Raw genomic sequence first — 20,326 nt, 5'->3', positions numbered from 1 at the left:
ATAATGTCTGCTAGGAGAAGGATTTGCTGGCCTTTTAGGAGAGTTGAGAATTTTATCAGAGCTAAGCATGCTGTGTGTCTCCAGCAAGTTTATGCTGCCTTGGGCCTCCTTGTCCAGAATCTCTGGGCTACCTGATAAAGCACAGCAATCCCCATACTCCAAGACTGGCATTTCTGATGAACTTGGTGAGAAGGTCATGTGTCCATCCCCTTAGATAGAACTTCCAGGAGCCACCATTTGACTGCTTTTCACTGAGATCTCCAAGCATCTCTGGGATCTTTGGACTTTGGCCATAGTTGTCTCTTAGTAGCCATATTAGCTATAATCACTCTGGCTGAGAATGGGACATTATTCAGACTAACATCTACCATGAAAATGACAGCCTTGGCTAGATTATTTGTGCCCTGCCTGAACTATCTGTGCTCTGGGGGATGAGTTGGGACAGCTGTTTGGCCTCTAACAAAGATGGATGTGACAAGGCCGGCCCTTATGGCTTGTGCATTCTCACTGAAAAAAAGCCTCCCTTCTGCTGTTCTCCAGGTGTTTGGAGATGCTCTCCACGTCTTTACAATCTCTCCCAAAACTAGAACTGTCATAGGAACAACTACTGGGGAGTCTTGAGAAGGTCTAGAGTGCCTGTGGACAGTGCCACCCTAGAGCCTGTACTCTGCTTAAGGGTTTTATTAAAGGTATTAGGAAATAGAAAACATGTGATGTTAGCTACTGAGAATACCTCTCCCAGAGTAAGGAATGAAACTGCCAAAGCAGGAATCAACAGTTCCAATGTTAGAGAGAACCGTTATGTCAAGACAGATCAAGTGCCTCTCAAAGCCAGCAAGAGAACAGCCAATCCATTGATTTGGAAACGTGGGAATTTAAACTTGGAGCATAATCCAGTATATATGGGTTGACTCTTGTGTACTGGCATATATGGCTTCATTCATAAAGAAATTAATGGTGTCTGTGAGCTTTCTGCCAAGTAAGCTAGTTCCTGTATAACTAATATCTGGAGAATTGAGATTTTCAGCTTTGTCTCTGGCAGTTCCATTAGGGAATCCATGAGGTTGGAGAGGGGGGTATTGCAGATTTTTCGAAGTAGTAGTGGGGGGTTGCTTTTTGAAAAAGCCTGATGGATTTAGTGAATGGCTGTTGGTCTCCCCTCCCACCCAGGGACAACTCCCCTCCTTCTTATCCAATGTCCTGAAGGGAGGTGACTGATTAACATGCAATATAAGGTAGTAACAGAGTGCTCCTCCTTTACTCTGATGGCCTGGACTCCAACCCTTGAGGCTGAGGTCTTCGGATGAGGCTTTCAGGAAAGAGGGGTGTAGAAAGGGGAAAGACAGTGGTCAATTTCCTCCTGTCCTTGCTCCTCCTGCAGATTACTCTGGTTGAAAATCCTTAAGATGGTGCTTCCTGTTCCTTGTGTTCCTCATGAGGTAGATGGTTTTGGTGTGGGCCTGATCCATCAAGACCATAGCCTGATTAATTATTGTCTGGCCTTCCCTGGGGACTCCAGATACAAAAAGCTGGGGGCTGGCTTCAAGGGAAGATATTAACTGACAGGTGCAGTTGGGGAGATCAAAGGCTGATGTTTCCCCATTACAGAATAGGGGAAAGATCAGGGGCCGTGCACTGCTGGCTTTCATCCCTCCAGTGCCTGGGTCATCCAGTTCACTGGAGGAATAGTAATTGACCCTCTGGCACATATGAATGTTGTATGGCTTGTGGCCAGCAACTTGGCAGCTATGGCTTTGGGTGGAGTCTCCTGTCATTGGAGGTCTGCCCCCCTGACTCAATCCCAGTCATTTGAGAGGTCCTCCAATATATCTACAGTGAACAGTCCTTGAAGCTGTTGGCCATCTTGTGGCTGATCTTGATCTTCAGGGAAGGGTGGCAGCAAAATAAGGGAAAAAAGGGAAATCTCTAGATTAAGAGAGTCTGACATGTGGAGGAAGGTCTGCACTGTCCCCTCTCACAGGAAGCAGTGTGAAATCTAATCCAAGCCCTGCCTTCCACCCGAGGATGACCCGGCTCTACACACTTAGGCATATATAGCTAGTGACACATGTAGAGTCCTATCTAGGTTGGACAAAAAAAAATTTTTTAGCAGACTTTTAGTAGATAGGTTCTGGAATTTTCAGTGTTCCTTTAGCTAAAGGATCATGCAGTTCCAGGAAATTACTAGAGTTACTTCAGTGATAGAGGTGACAGACAAATCAATCAATAAATAAATGTGGAGCATCCTCTTCTCCAAATAGCACTGTACTGATTCCATTCACTTTATCTTGCCAGTCAATCTCTTCTTCATCCTAGAAACTAATTATTAGAAAGAATCGTTTCCCCTTTCTTCAGAATCTGTCTACTAACTGTACTGTACATTAAATCATTTCTATAGAATATGGGATATGAAAGAACTACAGATTTTGAGCTTTTAGCTCTATTTCTCCTTGATAGTTAAATATTTTAAAAGAATGTTCGCCTATATTCTTGATGAATTGGAAAGTTGATTCTGTAGAACTGGGATTTTTACAGAATTAGGAAGTCAGTTATGTAAAACCCCAGCTTGAAAATAATTTGAAGGGGGCTGATTACATCAACATTCTACTTAAGAAGTTACAAGACTTATTAAGCATAATACAGAAAAAAATTAATGGAGACTGAGATATATCAAACATTTGTTGGATCATGTCCATATTCATTTGAAGATTTAAATTAACAAAGGAGAGAGATTTTTTCAAAATGAGGAGGAGGAGGAGGACTGCTTTCTACCTTTCTGTCTCCAATAAAAATGTTCAATTATTACTGAAAGCATTTTCTGTTGTTACAGGGTTACAACTCCCCACAGGAGTTCATTGCCACCCAGGGGCCTTTGAAAAAAACTCTGGATGATTTCTGGAGACTGGTCTGGGAGCAGAACATCTGTACTATTGTGATGTTGACAGTGGGCATGGAGAATGGACGGGTAGGTCTGATGGACACCACAACAGAGGACAGTTATTTCTCACTCTAACACATCAGTGCTTCCTAAACAATGAGTGGGTCCTGAATGGATATGAGAGAAAGAGACTCGTTTTCATGACTATTCTCAGAGGCCTCTTTTTATAGATCTAGCTGAAGGTCAGACTAGATCTTATATGCAGATACTAATTATCTGCATAACTAATTTCTATTTCCTAGGAAATAGAAATTCCTAAGATTTCTGTTTATAATAATGGATTGTAGCTTTGGGAAACTATGATCTTGAGTTAGAAGTGTTAGTGGGGTGAGCTTTGCTCTGTACCTGTCAGCTGTTTTCCCACTCAACATTCCCTTTCAATTACCTCTCTTCAGGAAGAATGAAAATGTGTTATGATAATTGTAAACTTATTTATATTAACCCAAGAACAAAGTATTTGCAAATTTCTAAATATATCTCTTTTCTAAAGAGATTTGATAAGTAACCTATGTACTAACTATTTTGCCTAGGTGATAGGTATCAAATATTTGTGAAACTTAATTTGCTACCTTAACTTATTCACATCTTACATGATTACCCTACCAAACACACTATATACTAAAGGACACACTAAAGGACAAACACAAATGAATACTGAGCAGGATTTCAATGTGGTGGATGTTATTTCAACAAACCTTTGTTGCAGAGAAAGCATTTGTTTTAATCATGTTTGTGTTACATACTTCAGCTGGTCACAAAATGGACTGAGATCTACAGATAGATCTCTGGGGAATATGCAGTAGATGAGCAAGAGTTTTCATTGCTTGGTTATTTAATTATAATTTCCGGTCTTATATTATTTGCTTCATTTTCAGTCTCAGTAAAATATGTATATAATTGATCTGTTAAGACTCAGATGTAGATCCGTCTTAATTTCAGTGTATGGCTCATAAGGTGCAATAGGTAGCTGACTCTGATTTCCAATACCCTGTTTTCTATCTGTTTATAATTGGTGGAATAATCAGCTTGTCCCTACTATGTGGTATATTACACTGCACAAAGCATGTTGATCAAGGACAACCAGGAACAAATATGCTTTAGTGCTGGCATGGCTGTTTTGTGCTAACGTTGTTTGGACTGCTCTTTCTTCTACATCCTTTGAAAATGTTCCTATTTTTATAGGTATTATGTGAATACTACTGGCCAACAGACACTTCTCCTGTCTCTTCTGGAGAAATTAGCATTCATCTACTTGCTCAGAATTTTGCTGACGAGTGGACAACACGGGAATTCAAGCTGCAGCATGTAAGTAGAAGCCCTGCAAAGTACTCCCATTTCAGATCTCAAAAATCTTCCCAAATGAAAACTGCAAATAGGTTATGTTAATCACTGGGCTGTAGTAACTGATTCTTAGCTAGTAGGGACCCTTCCTGGATCACCTTTCTTGATTGCAATAGCTAAAATCCACAGAAGCTGTTTCACATAGTACCAGGGCAAGGCTCTATCGTCTGCAATTTCAAGATTAGGACCTAGTCTGTGGTACAACATGTGATAGCTCAGTCATTTGATTCTGCTAGTCTGTTCCTGTCTTCGTTCGCCCAGACCATCTCTGTTACCTGACCTCCTGTTTTGGATATTAACGTAGTCCCTTCTTATCACAGAAAGGACTAAATATGGAACGAAGAGTGAGTCACTTACACTACACAGCATGGCCTAATCATGGTGTTCCTGAGTCAACCATCTCCATGATTGCTTTCATAGAGCTGGTACGAGCACACATGCAGAGCGTAAATGAATGTGGACCTATCCTGGTACATGGGAGGTAAGTTGCAATCAACCCACATGAACATTCATTTTATTAGAATCTGCAAAGATAGAAAGGAAATATTTACATCAATTCATTCTTGTGACAAAAATAGTGATACATGCAGGAATGATGTGTGGTATGGCCTTCCTGAAACAATACAACTTCAAAATGGAGGTAAGGGGAGGCATCAAACCTCATGTATGAAGGCTGTGCCCTCAGAGTTCTAACTTTGCCATCTTTTCTGATACTGTTGATATGCAGAGTTTTGGTTTGGACAGCTTTCAAAGAAGCAACCTCTGCTTGCATTTTAAAAGTAATATATTCTTATATAAGCTGTATAATATACTTTCGATGAACAATTCATTAGCACTTACTAGAGAAATGTAGAAGATAGCTGCCAAGAGAATTAGTTGGGTAGATTAATTATTCTAGATTATTTATATATAAAAGAGAAAGTTGAGCAAATAAAAAGGCCTTTACCTAGAACCAGAATTATATACACTGGTGGCACTAGTCTGTCCGTCTTTGATGGCATTTTGCAGACACATGATAACCATTGAAAAGGCCCTTTCCCTCACCATCTCTAAGCTAACTTCAGAAGATGTAGAAGAGGAGAGTGCTGCTCTACCATGAACAGTTGTTAGAACAGGAAGGCTGTGACTGTGACACTGATTGCTTAAAACTGAAGGCATAGTTTCCTTCCATTTTGAGATGGGAAACAAAACTGTAGGACAAGCTCAAAACAGGCACATTTCAGTTAAAAACAACAACTAGACTTCCAGAGTCTCCCCCAAAGTCATTCCTGTCCAATAGGATGATGTGCCTCTTTATGCATCAATCCTCAGCCCCCAGAAATATAACCCTTGGCTACCAAAATACTGCCCATCCTTATGTTAGAAGAAGGATTTCTTAAACTATGGTGACAAGAAAGTCTAAGACATAGGAATTATATTACATCTTCCTCATCTTCTGAAGGAACAGGAGCCACTTCTTGTACAAATCCCTTATATGTTGGATTTTGAGAGAATGGAGGTGAGAATGGATAAAATGAACAGAAACATGAAACTTTTCACTGAGAGAATCCCTGGTTTCACTCTTATTGCAGTGCAGGGGTGGGCCGCACTGGCACCTTCATTGCCCTTGATCGGCTCCTGCAGCAGCTAAAGCACGAGAAGCTGGTGGATATCTTCAGTACCATTTACAGTCTTCGGATGAACCGCCATCGTATGATAGAGACCCTGGTGAGAAAACTTGGACCTCTGTCCTAAACCTGAAACTGTCCAATCATTTAAGGATACAAGAAAGTCTTATCTTTCCCATGGAGTATTTGTGGCCAGTGGAGGTGTTGAAACCATAGTGGAAAGAAATCCTTCATTAAGAAGAGGAACTAAAAGCCTTAATAATGAGAACTGATTATTACCAAGCTAAAATAGATGAAAGAGCTATTACACTGGAATGAGTAGCCTGTGACCCACATACAATTCCCTGCCCTTTTTGTGTGGTTCTCTGAGGCCCCCAAGATGGTGCTGAAAATCGGTTGCAAAACTCTGGAACTTGGTGGAACTATGTCCTGCCAATTTTCAGCGAGAAACAAAGGGAAATACTGTAAAAGATCAGAGACATGTTCCAGATGTTATGAGAAGCAGACATTGCAAATTGAAGGCTTGGTAAGAAACTGTGCTACATAGAAAAACTGAGAAGACATGATGTGGGAGACCCTATCAAGTCTAGAGACCAGTTACAGAATCACTGACTGGATTTCAGACCTTCAGACTTGTCCTACTTGTCCTTGCCTCCTATTCAGTCCCCAGGGTTGGACTTTTCTGTAGTTTTGACAATCCACACAGTGGATAGAAACTCTCAGTTGTGCACTAGCATTAGATAATGTATCATTTCTACTTAAAAATGTGCTGTGTAGATAAACTATATTTTCTGCTTTCCAGGGACAATACATTTTTCTGCATAGCTGCATTCTAGAGAAGATCTCTGAAGATCCACTCATTGGTCTGTCAGAGATGTAAGTTTCTTTTCCACATTAAATCCTTGTTAGGTTTCGCATCATATCTACCCTTCTCAGCCTAACTAGTGCTTGCCCTACAAAAGTTATCAACCATGGAAATTTTCTATCCCTTATCTTCAAGCAGATCGTCACACTATTGTGTCAGATCAGAGTTTGTATAACTGTAAGTCTAAGGGGAACAAATCCAGGGATTTTTATTTCACATCGACAAGGACCTTTGGAAATCAGCAGTCCATGCAACATACTCATGGCAAACATGTTTGGCCTGCCCTGCATTACAATAACATAAGCTTCTTTTCAGTACAATTTATAGAATTCTCCATTTTTTTTCCTTTAAAATTTAGTTTGCCCAGCAGACTGACGTCTGCTGTTCCTGTTACCAATACAATAATACCAACCAACAATACCAGATCTTTTTAGCTGCTGATTTTTCTGTATACAGTTATCATCTGATGTTAAATAAGTGTAATCAGTAGCTGAGTAAACGCATTGATTCTCTTTTCAAGCTCCCATCCAGTCTCTCTCAAGAGTTTTGTTCAGCACCATGCAAAAAACTGTTCTCAATCCAATGCTGGCTTCCTAAAGGAATATGAGGTAAGATTTTGGCATAGAGGATGTTGAGTTTAAGGAGATTCTTCCTACAACACACATATGTGTCAGTTGGGAAAGACTATAACTCCATAGCAGAGGTCCAAATTCAATAACAGCATCACTAGGTAGGGCTGAAAAGTATCCTTTCTGAAATCCTTCAGAACCCCAGTGTCCAAAGTACTGGGTTAAATAAAGCCTGACTCAGTATGTAATGCAGCTTTCTATATGTACATACCTTCCTACATTATTCTCGGTATTTATTCAAGTAGAGCTCAGTTTTTCTCCCTCAACGTTCCTCTACTAAAACTCACAGTTTCAGAGACTGTTTTCATTTTTTAAAAAAAATTGTGTTGAATGCATGTAAGCTGCACATACCAGTCAATTTGGCTTTTGTTGTTATTTATTAAAATTATATGCTGCCTGACTCCTCATGACTTACAGACCTTATCCATTTCGCTGAATGTTTGGAAAGACTGTAGAGCGTACTAACTGTACCAATTACCAAAGGACCTGGCTTGATACTCTCCACACCCACAGGGACAGGATTCTGCCATGCTCTTTGTGGATGAAAAGTATGTCAGGAATCCAGAAGCTAACAATTTTCCAGTCTTAGTTTTCCTCGTCTACTCTGTATGTCCTCAGCAGATGCTCTTGGAAGTTGCAAAAGAGGAAATAAATTCTGCCATACCACCCTCTGTCAACCAGCAAATCAACCTCAGCTCCAGCAAGATTCCATGTGAGTGATACAGTTTTGTAGCCAGAAAAAGCATATGTCTTGAAATTGTACTTAAGGAGAAAAGAGGGCTCATCTACATGGCCCCTTGGCTGTGATTTCCTCTTGGAACCAGAGTCAGGAGGTAATCATATCAGCATATATTGTGTTGTCCCCACAGCATGCCTTTAATGTGCATCCAAGTTGGGATCATGCTGAGCTGCTGTCCATACAACCTCTCCACATGACACTGGAAGGGCAGTAATTGGAAGTTTTCCCTGACTGAAATTTGCCACTAATTTCATAAGCATGTCTGATAAGGTGCTTATAAGGTCCGGACCAATCGAATCAATCTTTTTTTCTATTTTCTTTTCTCAAAGGACTTTTGTCCCTATCAACCTAGCAACCACTAGATGGTGGGAAAGAGTTTGTCTTTCTTAATTGCAATATATCAGTTGTCTGGATTTGTGCAGCCCAGATGCAGCTGCTTCATAAGTATTCTTGGGGCTGGAGTTCAAGAAAGGGGGTTGGGTGTTTATGAAAGACCCGTTCAGCTGTGCAGTACTCTCAGTTACATCCACAAAATTTTTCCAAAATGTGTGTTGACTGACTCATCCACATATTGATCACTAGGTGACACCAGAGTTTTTTTTTCTCTTGGCAGCCATTTAATGATCATCTGGATTTGTGCAGCTGAGATTGGCTGTTTGATAAGACTGGTTGGAGAGGCAGAGTTGAGAAATTGCTTTACTGATCCCTGTGTCAAATTATAGCATTCATTTGAAAAATCCCCAGATCCAGGCAGTCCAAACACCCAAGCCACTCAGTCTTGGTAGGATTGAGTCAGAGATGGTTTCTCCCCATCCAGACCTGCACAGCTTCCAGGTACTGGGACAGAACCCTGACAGCCTCACTTGGCTGTCCCAGGGTCAAGAAATATCATTGGCTTCATCAGCATACTAATGATACCAAACCCCAAACCGGCTAGTGATCTCACCTGGTGGTTCCACATAGATGTTGAAAAGGAGGGGACAGAGAGTAGAACTCTGTGGCACACCACAAAGGAGGGGCCTAGGGAGCAGTCTCTCCCCCACAACCAACACTGACTGGAACCAACCCAGAGAAAGGAAGAGATCCACCGTAAAACGGTGTCCCCAATCCCCAACCCACAGAGCCATCTCAGAAGGATACTGTGGTCAATGGTATGATAGTCCTGCACAGCTAAAAATATATAGGAAGCCTTTAGTTTAGCTTGTCTTTAGTTGTGGCTCTCCTTATAGCTAGGTCAGACATCCTCAGAAAAAGGTTACAGCTAAGCTGGGCAAAGCAAAAGCCTTAATATAAAAAACTAATTGCTCTGAGACTTGTAGGGTCCATAGCAAGAACAATAACAATGTAGCTGAATTAACTAGGCTGAGCTAAAAGAGATGGGATGGTAGGTGTGAAATCCTGCTGGATGGTCTCAGCTGAACCTGATACACTGTGTCTTCCAACCATTGTCCTTCACACTAAGGCTGTTTTGCAGATGATCGCTCTAAAGTGAAGTTTTTACCACTGGATCGAGATCCGTTCTCAGATCTTGCACATGTCTGGTTTATTCCTGTGAGTCCACCATACTTTATGTTCCTTTCTTTCTGCTTTCTGTATTACCAAACTATTTCTTTGCTGCTTGGCTTATTGATAAAAGGAATCATTTACGCATGTAGATATTATTTTCTTTGTTTATTGCTTCTATGAATGTAAAAGGCACATATTAAAATATATATTTTATATATCCATAAAATGTGTAGTTGAGACTTTTGATCTGTTGGTTAAAGGAACCAAGCTAGAAACCAGGAGACTGTGAGTTCTAGTCCCACCTCGGGCACAAAGCCAGCTGGGTGACCTTGGGCCAGTCTCTCTCTCTCAGCCCTAGGAAGCAGGCAAGATCAATATTGCCAAGAAAACTGCATGGACTCATACAGGCAGTCTCCAGGAGTCAAGACTAGGTTGAAGGAACATTATTATTGTTGTTGTTATTATTATTATTATTATTATTATACAATGTAGTTCTTGTCAAGATGGGAAGAGATAATAATTGGATTATGCAGAAACTCTTAGCTCATTATTCATTAATAACATAGATATTGGTGAAGAAAATTCAGTATCAAAGCTTGCGAATTAACCTGAATTAGGGACCATTTGTAAATGCTTTTGAGGACATATTTAGAAATCCAAAATATCTTGACAATCTAGAGACTTGAGGCAAAAATGTGTAAAAATACTTTCATACAAAAACTGTAAAAGGTAAGAAGATCTACGTCCAACAGGATACTATTTTGCAAAATTGCTAAGTGCTACTTTAGCTGCATTGGTAGAAATGTATTCAAAGCAAAGGAATTTTCAGCATGCCAGAAGGCCTACCAAAAGAATCCAGAATAAGGTCAACTTCTCTATGAAGAAAGTTACTATGTTTGAAAATTTATGGCTTGGGAAAAGGCAAGCAAAGGGGATATAAGAGTTGATAAAATTATGCTCGATGTGGAAAAAGCTGATGATTTTTTTCTCCTTATTTTCTCCTAATTCTGTTTGCCACCACTGATAAAGGATAAGATGATGCCCCTTTCCCCCTTCTATTTCAGTGTGGAAACTAAACCTTATTTCAACACTGGCATAGCATCTTTCATTCTGCAGAGTAGTGCACTAATTTATGGACTGAGGGAAAGACTGAATGCTACACACATGGAGCTTTATCTTTCAGTACTTCCAGTTGCTGACATGTCCTGCCCAACTATAGGGCTACTTATACTGGAGCTAGAAGGTTCTGGTTCTAGTTCCAGCAACTCCTGGCAGCCCATCCCTGAGCAGCTTTCATGTTGCATGGGGGTGGAGGACAGGTGCAGATATTGTATATTTGCAACTTACTTGTGTAACTCAGCCGCAGTTTTCTAATGGCATGCTAAAACTTAGATCAGGCTTAGACTAGGTTTAACTTGTTATCCCAATATTAGGCCAGACTTACCTAATGCCATTTGCTTCCTTAATTTACTGCATCTTTTCTGCTAACAAATTATATAAAAGAAACACTAGTGTTGTTAGTTAATTAGTTAAATTTATTTATTTTTAATTTGGTAGGGCTGCAATTCAGCCAAAGACTATATTGCTATAGAAGGACCTGACAAACTGGCCCTGGAGGAGTTCTGGGGACTAGTCTGGGAACGTGGTGTCCACACTATCATCACTTTACTACCTGGGCAGATGAATAGTCCGGTAAGATAGTCATTATATAAATTCACAGAATCCTAAAGAGAGGCCATTCTGGGATAATGACATTAAATGATTCAGCAATACAGAATAATAGAAGGAGTTTAATTTGGCTACTTAAGATTGGCAGAAATGCCACTCAGATACTTTCCTAGCTGCACAAGAGTTGTTCTTCCATGAAAGTGGAAGCTGTGATGTTACTTCATGAGCAGGGCCAAAAGCCTGAGACATTCCTACATAGGTAACACCGTCCTTCCCAGAATGGTGATGACTCATGGGAAAAATTTCTGCTTACAATCGCTCATGCCTTAGTCACCTCTTGCCTAAGTAACAGGATCTACATCAGGCTACCTTTGTAAAGCACTTGGAAGCTGCAGCTGGTTCAGAATGCCTGGGCTGTAATGCTATTATTCTTAAAGGTTAAAGTTGTTGTTGTTGTTTTGCTTTTATTATTTAATTATTATCTGCCCCAAATGGGTGGCATACAAATTGTATAATTAAATAAATAACTATCCCTGCCCCATATTTATGAGTCCTTCTGTAGGACTCCAGTATGTTGAAGACTGCCCTGTTAATTAGCATCATTATGATAACAAAAGGATACCTGCTTCTTTTTCAGTGCATGGAAATGGGTTTCGAATGAGCTCTGCCAAAATATTCATGTGGGAAGCATTAGATCAGTAATAGCCACCTACAATCATTTGGCTGTGTATTCTGATGTTATGAATTTTATTTGGGGTATAGGAAGTTGATCATGTGGATCTATTCTTGGCTCAAGGACTTTGACCAGCAATAGCTATGCTATTAGTCCTTCTGGAAACATGGCTTTGTAACTGCAGTACTCTTTCTTTCTTTCTTTCTTTCTTTCTTTCTTTCATTCATTCATTCATTCATTCATTCATTCATTTTTTGCATAGGCTCCAGATAAGTCTTGCTGGCCATCGGAAAGTGAGCCTGTCTGCACAGAGATGCTGACCATACAGCAAGGGGCTGAAAAGATAATTTCAGGATGGTCTTGTGTTCAGCTCAGACTAAAATATGTACGTAAGTTGGAGAGGAGGGGAAAGACGAACAGTCATGGGAACATGAACAACAATGTTCAGAGATAGCTTGCTGGCATAGCATGTAGATGTTTAAACAAGAGCTTGACAACAGATGCTTGTGAACAAACTAAACTTCAGAAGTTGAATATATTTAGGAAGATGTCAACTTCTGTCTTTCCAATTTGTGGCTCATGGTCTTAGATAGACCTTTTTAATTCTGCAGACACCACTTTACTGCATCTGGAATTGCCAATACAAGGCAAAGCAGGAGAGATAATGTGGGGAGATGTTATATTTTCTTTGGAGTAACTCAGTGGAGTGGTTTTTTGTTTTTTGTTTTTCTTGGAGGAACTCAATGGATCTGCTTATACTTAGAAACCAATTACTTTTTTTTCCTAGATCCAATAACAGTCTAGATTTTGGGTTCTTTTTATTGTTACATGCTTATACTGTTGAAGCTTGGTTTTATTGTATGTGATCTGGATATACTTGTATTATGAATACACACAAACGCACACACACATTCCATTCTGTAGTTTCACAACAGATGGAACTACAAGGTCTGATTATCTTTGCTGCTGGTTGGAGATAGGGAGGTAGAAACCCCAGTAGCATATGTTTCCACGTGAAGTGAAAGCTCTACACTGAAAGTAAATGGAATCCTGTATTGTTAGTCATACCCGTGTTTACTGTTCCTGATTCTCCTTATGGAAGAGAATGAAAATGCACCATCTCTTTTTCTTTTGGACTGACAATGGACTACTCCTTCTCAGTGTATATAAGCTTCTGAGTTACACCGAATTCTTAATTCATGTTCTGGCTTGCACTGATGATGTCTTCATTGCTTTGTCAGGAAAGAAAGGCCAAGGAAAGACTGCTGCAACAGTTCCGATTTCCTCTGGGGGAAGAAGAGTTGCCAGATCCTCAGATTCTGGTGGGCTTTCTCACTGTTGTCAGACAGCTAGTGCCATACCGGAAGAGGACCAGCCCCTTAGTCCTGCATTGCAGGTAAGAGCCCAAATCCCATTCTGGGTCAAGGGTATCTTTCTTGGATATCAATCTTGGATTGATGAGTACTAGATACTCCCTGTTGTCTGGATTGGATGTCAGTATATAGCAGTAATATGGCAACCCCTACTGATCCTTACTTCTTTCCCAGTTCGGGAGGTGTGGGCCAGATGGGGATACTTATTGCCCTGGATACTCTGCTGCAGCAGCTGAAAGGAGAGAAGAATGTGGACATATATGGTGTTGTTTTGAGGCTGGTGAGAAGCTGTTGTCTCATGACTCCATCATTGGTAAGTAAAGCAGAGAACTGACCAGCAATGGAAGATTCCTGCCTACAGAGTCATCATGGTTGCTGTGCCCTTAAAGCCTGCCTCTGTACAGGTCATAGGGAGCTTGTCCCCTTAACTGTGCTGATATCTTTTCTGATGATCAAATATGGTTGTCTCTAATTATAAGTCAAAAGAAGCAAAAATATATTAGATATAATGCTTCAGAACATTATTATCAGGAGCATTTAAGATGCATTTTTGGCTCATTCGTCACCATGGCAGGAGACAGATAATTGCTCTAAGTCAGTCTTACTCAACCCAATGCCTTCCAAATGTATTGGACTATACTCTCCATCATCTCTAGCCATTTGTGGTACATGTCCATTCCATATTCAGTATAAAAGGAAATAATACAGTTTGGAGAAGAATTGCAGTTTGTCAAATCAAAATATTGCAGAGTTAGTACTAGGAAAATATATGGACCATACTGTGAATAAAACACAGGCTTTTTGCTGTGAATAAAAGACAAATTCATGTTTTACTCCATTAAATGAAGTGATATAAACACTTTCAATCATATATATTTTTTAAAATAATTCAGTTCATCTAGATTTATGCTCAACTACACATAAGACGGCAACACAAGCTTGCTTCTACATCAGTAAATTTTTCAGGGAGTTGAAAGACAATATATAATATTGTGCCACCAGAGGGCATTGCATACAACCTATTCTCAGACTGAAAACTGAAACATTGATGTAAAATTTGTATTGCTTAGATTTTATACTTAGCTCTGTGATGCTTATGCATGTTCCAAGTTTATGTAATCAACGAATTCCCTGGCACTGCCTTGTAGAGTCCAACTGGGAGGAGGAATACAGGTCACTAATGACATGCAGTTTAGCCTTGCTAGCCATGTAGCAAAGTGGTCAGGCTGTGGTTTGTTTGTTTTTTCCCTATAACCATAAAGCAGTGGCAGATGTTACTGCTCATGCTGTTACTATATGAAGCTCTTCATGCTACATTAGTAGTTCTAGCGTGAACCTGTAATTTTCTGGACCTAATTCCTAGTGTAGTGTGATGGCCTTCAGTGTATGTTTCTCATTTTTTTCAATATCAATATCAATATATATATATATATATTTAAATCTGCTTATCTGTGACATCTCATGTATTTCATGTCTCTTTCTCTCCCCCTCCCCCATTCCTCTAGGATAAGTATATTTATCTGTATGAATGCATTCGTGACGTCATCACCCAGAAACAAGTTTAGGCTCTGGTCTCTGCTCCTTGTAAGACAGTGGATAGAATTTCATTGTGAAGCAGAATTGTGGACATAGACTGAACTGGTGCTTTCCTGTGCTGAGATGAGCAGCTACCCCAGGGCTCTGACCTTAATCTGTGCAGAAGGTGACATAATGAGTCTGTAAAAGTGCTGGCTGTGATGTTCCACTCTTCCAGTTGCAGGAAGCTAATTTTTGCTGACAGCAGACTTCTGTTCCTCAAGGCAAGGTTGTGCATGCCATAACAACTCATCCTTCATTCTGGATGCACTGTTTGCTGAGGAAAAAATAGAAAAACCACCTCCTGAGCCTTCCCAGTGTTTGTTCAATGTCCTTAAAACACAATGAACCGTGTTGTTGGATATGGATGTAGTTGGTGGGTTCAAGATGTCTCATAATGTCATTATATAAATGTACAGTATGTAGTACATTTCAGATAATTTGGCTTTGTGACAAAAGTTGCAAGAAGGGATGATGGACATAAAGATCCAGTGGTTCTCCTTCTCCCTCTCTGCTACATTTCTGATGTTGCCTGTTTGGACCTTTATAGCAACAGAGCTACCCAACGATGACACTTAGGTCCATGGAACTACCATACACAATGGCATGGCCTGGATGCCAGCATTATTTTTCTTTTTTTGACATTTTCCAATACAAGCAGGCTGAGTAAATACCTTACGGTTATCTAACTGGCATGTTAATACTAGGATGATACCAGATCAGTGGGCTATCTTCTATCCACATTCACAACCAAATTAAGCAGAAAGATAATTTTCCATATATGAAATTATTCATATTTTTAAAAAAACCAGCCTAAACCTAGCTTTCTTACAAAGAAAAAGAGAGAAAAAATATTTTAAAGAGACAGGTTTAGAAAGGTTATGTTAGATCCACTCTGGGAATGTAAAATAATAGGTAAATAAAAGAATGAATAAAGCGTTTACCAGATGAATTTTGATAAAGAAGTTCTCAAAAAGAATATCCTTATAGAGAATACAAATAACTTATGGAATTTGGTGTGAAAGGGATTTGCATCAGCATTTGCATAAATGTTTATTTAATGCAGAGTAGGTTCTTTGAGGGATTAAAATTATAGCATGGTCTGGAAAAGATGATACCAGCTACAAGCACCATTTTGTCTTGTTTTGAATTTTCCCAAAGCATGTGCCTAGCTGTTGTTGCAGATAAGGCAAGGTTTCTAAGTCCCTTGATCCATATTCCATATGCAGAACCAGGCAGAAACTGTCCAATCTCTAAAAAACTGCTGCGAGGCCCACATTGCAAGTTTACAGCTTACTCCATTTCTCGAGTTCCATTCTTCTCCTTGACTCTGGATTCCTGAGTTGCACTTGGTTCCACCTCAGAGTGTGTAGCAAAGACATAGTAAAAACAGCTGTAGTGGTAAGTTTTGAGGACACTGCTGAAAGTTGGGCTTTTCCTCTTGCAAGTTCTGATCTGTGATCCTACGCTTATCTACATGGAAGTAACTCATTGTACTAAACTGGACTTAATTCTTGTTAATATGCATATGATTCCATCACAGGGTTTTCTTATTCTAAAGCCTTGTTTGAGAAATTTATTTTGAGTTTCATCAAATCCAGTTATGCTTTTCTTTGACTCCCTTCTAATTCCATTTCTTAAAACGATCAATTTAGTTTTAAAATAGAGTTGAACTGTCCATTGGGAGAAATACATTTTTACAAATAGGTATGAATTACCCCAATTTCCTGGGGGAAGTGTTTTACAATAATAAATTATTCTATGAAAAGAAAAATATTTAGCATTATTCAGTTCTGTCTGCTTCATCCATTGATGTTTGTGCTAAGAGAAAATCTTAGTCATACTTTGCAATGTGAGTGGTGTTTCACTAGAAGACAAGGTTGTGGTCAAAATGATCACTAGTAGGATAGGGAGTCTTCTTCCAGAGGGCAAACAAATGAGAGCCAGGGAATTTTAGAAACAATGAATTCATATACCCAGGAGATGTGGGCTAACACAAACCAGCAGTCATACTAAGTGTGTGGCTTGAATGGTTCAACAGATAGATGACAGTGTATTGTAGAACATAGCTTTGGCAGGCTACCCTCTCAAGAGCAACTTTCTCCAATGCAAGCTGTGGATTCTTGAGTACTCAAACACTTCTGGTGGTGTCAACTTCGAAAAGGATGCCAGGAGTTTACAATCTTAAAAACAGACACGGGGGAAAAAATGGGAGAGAAAACAGATGGAGATAGGGATGAACAGCAGAATTCTTTCAGCTATATGTAATTCAGCTTAGATCAAATAAGGCAGTCTTCCCAAGCCTGGTGCCCTTGAGATATTGATTGATTGATTGATTGATTGATTGATTATTTGCCATCAAGTCAGCGTTGACTCTCAGCAACCACATAGATAAACCTTCTCCAGGATGAGATATGCTGGACTATATCTCATAGCCTCAAGAGGTGGCTCATGGCTCACCTTTCTGGGCTCAAAAGCTAAGCTGAGCTGGGCCTATATATCACTTGGATGGAAGATTCCAGGGCTATAAACTAGAATGGGAAATCAAGGAAATATCTCAGATAAAGGCAATAACAAACTACTTTACTGTTGCCAAGAAAACAACATGGAAATTACTAGGAGTTAAGCCTGAGTCAAAAAACAGACTTTCCCCACTACATGATTGGAGTCATAATCAGCAAATATTGAGGTAACAAGTTATAGAAGGGTGTAAGGTAGTTTTTTGACTAGAGGAGAAGTTTCTATTGACTGCCTGGAAAAAGTTAGTTTTGAGAGAGATTTGGAGGAAGGTCACATTAGCATTCTGAGAAGCATAAGAGATTAAGGGTGAACAAACAGTAGAATTAGGTAGGAAGCAGGAAAAGTGTAAAAAAAATAGATTTTTAAAGATTGGCCCTCTTTTTTCTCATATAATTCTGAGTAATTCTCAACATGCTAACCTAGTAATGTGAATTGATTTTGGGCAATGAAACTGAAATAGCAGAAAACCTGTAAATTTCTTATGCGTCTTCTAAATGAGTCAGTGTGCAGTCTGCTGTCTGATTACGCATCACATTTATTCATTTATATATTGTCTGGCTAGCATATTTTCAAAACATGGTACAACCCAGTCATCAGAATGAATAGAAAATATTGTAAAACCTGAACAACTGAAATGCAAGACAGCAGAGCCACCTGTTAGGAAAATTTAATGATCTAGCATTTATTTATGTGGTTTTGTTTCTTCATTTTTAAACATTAAGCATTTTACAGAAATAGTCTTTTACCCTCAAGCTTCCAATATCTCAAAACTTAGTGTTCCATTTTATTATGTTTATGAGAGAATGGCGGGGTGTACGTCTTGAGCTGTGCCATGATTTTTTAAAGATTGACCATTTGTTTCTGTTAATTAAATCACAATTAAGCCCAATTATCACAATTAAACCCAGACCAAGCAGACTACCTTAAGGCTTTCATGCAGTGTGAGAACCCAGCCAGTGAATCAATTCCTTGGAAAGTTCCTGTGAAAAGCCAATTTATCTTAATGACACCTTTATGCCACAAAACTTGCAGTCTATGATGAAGAAGGCTCAACCATGGGGGCACATCTATCAAGAATGTATGCCATGCTTCCCTTCCACCGCCACCAGACACACACCTTAGCTCCTGGGGAAGCTTTGCAGACATAGCAGGTGGGCGGAAGGCTCACTGCTCAGAGTGAGTCTTAGATTTCTGGCTTTGCTGGGTTTCATTCTTGGAGAATGGCCTTAAGAAAAGGAGGCCCTGAAATGGAGATCAAAGCTAGGGAGTTTGCTCTAAGCAAGTAACAAAGGCCCCAGATAGTGTCTGGCTCCCAGGAGCATCACAATTAAAGAGAAGGGAAGAAAAGACAAGCAATTGAAGTCTACAATGGGAAAGGCACAAGCAACCTGAGCTGGGGGGTGTTGCCAGGAAATGGGAGATAGAATTGCTCCTAAAGGAGTTGAGCAATGTTCAACCTTTCCCTTTCTCTCCCGCCTGCAGCTCCCGTCCTGGCCTTGCATGGCAACTGGGAACGCTGCTAGCTTTCTCAGTGGCTCGGTTCTGGCACACCAGATGGAGGTAAAGAAATGGGAAAACCCTGACCTGTTTATTTTTTAAGTCAAGCCAGGGACACACAGGTATATGATTTCTAATAAATTTGGAAACCAATATTGCCATTCTGGTGAATACATTGTCTCACACCTCCCCCATTGCTTTTTCTCTTGTTTCCCTTTCTTTCCCTATGCAGGGCAGTTGTCAGGTTAGGATGTAGACATTGTGGGACCCCTCCCAAATTCATCATTCGCATGCTGGAATTAACAAATGTATTATTTGTTAGTTGTTTTACCCTACCTGTTCTGTAGGAATTCAAGGCAGATTATACAGGGACTTCTCTTCAGTTTGTTCCCCCAAACTGAAACAATCTGGTGTGGTGGATTAAGATGACAGAGTCCCTGCTCATGCCTGAAGGTGGACTTTGATCTGGGTCTCCCCAGTCCTAATTCAACACTTGTTCCATTACATCACGTTGAGTCCAAGCTATTTATTTAAAATAACTTGCTATTAACTTTACAGTGTATAGTGTTAAAACATCTATCAACTGAAATGAGAGAAAATAAAGTCAGAAAAGCTAGAGGAAAATGATCATTACATCTGAAAATGAAGAGCTGGAATTAGGCAAAGAAATGGGCAAAAGTATCTTTGCTTGTTTATAGAAAGTGCTAAGCCAAAACTAGTCTCATGATGTCTTACTGCTGTGAGTAACTCAGCCATTGTGGTTTTAAACCATGGTTTAGGGCTTAGCATATTGTGCAAATCTAGGCAAGTTTAGCTTAGCATAGCAAACTATAACTTAGCAAAATGCATGCCCCCCTATCACATACTTAGATTCTCTCATACACACAAACATTAGAACCATGCAGTCTTTCATTCTGACATGTTTTTATACATTTGCATTGTGCAGACATACTTGTACACACATGTACACACAAATAGGATGACTTATGGTTCTGTTCTAAGGTGGCCATCTTTAGTTGGTTGAAAAAGATAGTAGAGAAGAGGTCGAAGCCAGACTATAGGTTGCTTCCACGTTTTAAAAAACAAGTACAAGAGCACTGGGTTGCTGAGTGTAGTCTATAGCGTTAGATCACAGGGCCAGAAACTACCTGATTTAATAGCCAGAATTTCCTTTTAAGTATGCATGAATAAATACTGTAAAGCAGTTATAACATCTCATGGGCCTTCTAAATCCCAGGTCTCCAACATGGCACTTAATGGTGCCATTATGCCTGCAAATAACTTGGCAATTGTGCTCTCTGCCCCAAAGTCTTGACTCTAGATGATTTCATATATATGTAGTTTTTTTGGCAATAGTATGGAAGTGGATCATCATTGCCTTCTTCTGGGATGTTG

General features: G+C 39.8%; 1 protein-coding gene across 1 annotated transcript in view; it reads left to right on the top strand.

Moving 5' to 3' along the window:
• The window catches only part of LOC134493082 (receptor-type tyrosine-protein phosphatase V-like), a 56,204-nt gene extending 39,522 nt beyond the window's left edge, over positions 1 to 16,682 (top strand). The window contains exons 25-37 of the mRNA XM_063297349.1: positions 2,831 to 2,965; positions 4,121 to 4,243; positions 4,600 to 4,760; positions 5,851 to 5,986; positions 6,689 to 6,762; positions 7,272 to 7,359; positions 7,999 to 8,092; positions 9,594 to 9,670; positions 11,183 to 11,317; positions 12,229 to 12,351; positions 13,208 to 13,362; positions 13,514 to 13,652; positions 14,845 to 16,682. Of these exons, the coding sequence (XP_063153419.1) occupies positions 2,831 to 2,965; positions 4,121 to 4,243; positions 4,600 to 4,760; positions 5,851 to 5,986; positions 6,689 to 6,762; positions 7,272 to 7,359; positions 7,999 to 8,092; positions 9,594 to 9,670; positions 11,183 to 11,317; positions 12,229 to 12,351; positions 13,208 to 13,362; positions 13,514 to 13,652; positions 14,845 to 14,904 (1,500 nt within the window). The 3' untranslated portion in view covers positions 14,905 to 16,682. The remainder of the gene's footprint in view (positions 1 to 2,830; positions 2,966 to 4,120; positions 4,244 to 4,599; positions 4,761 to 5,850; positions 5,987 to 6,688; positions 6,763 to 7,271; positions 7,360 to 7,998; positions 8,093 to 9,593; positions 9,671 to 11,182; positions 11,318 to 12,228; positions 12,352 to 13,207; positions 13,363 to 13,513; positions 13,653 to 14,844) is intronic.
• The last annotated feature ends 3,644 nt before the right edge of the window (positions 16,683 to 20,326 follow it).

This window comes from Candoia aspera, chromosome 3 (assembly GCF_035149785.1).
Source record: "Candoia aspera isolate rCanAsp1 chromosome 3, rCanAsp1.hap2, whole genome shotgun sequence".
NCBI lineage: Eukaryota > Metazoa > Chordata > Lepidosauria > Squamata > Boidae > Candoia > Candoia aspera.
This window is presented reverse-complemented; position numbering and strand designations above follow the sequence as displayed.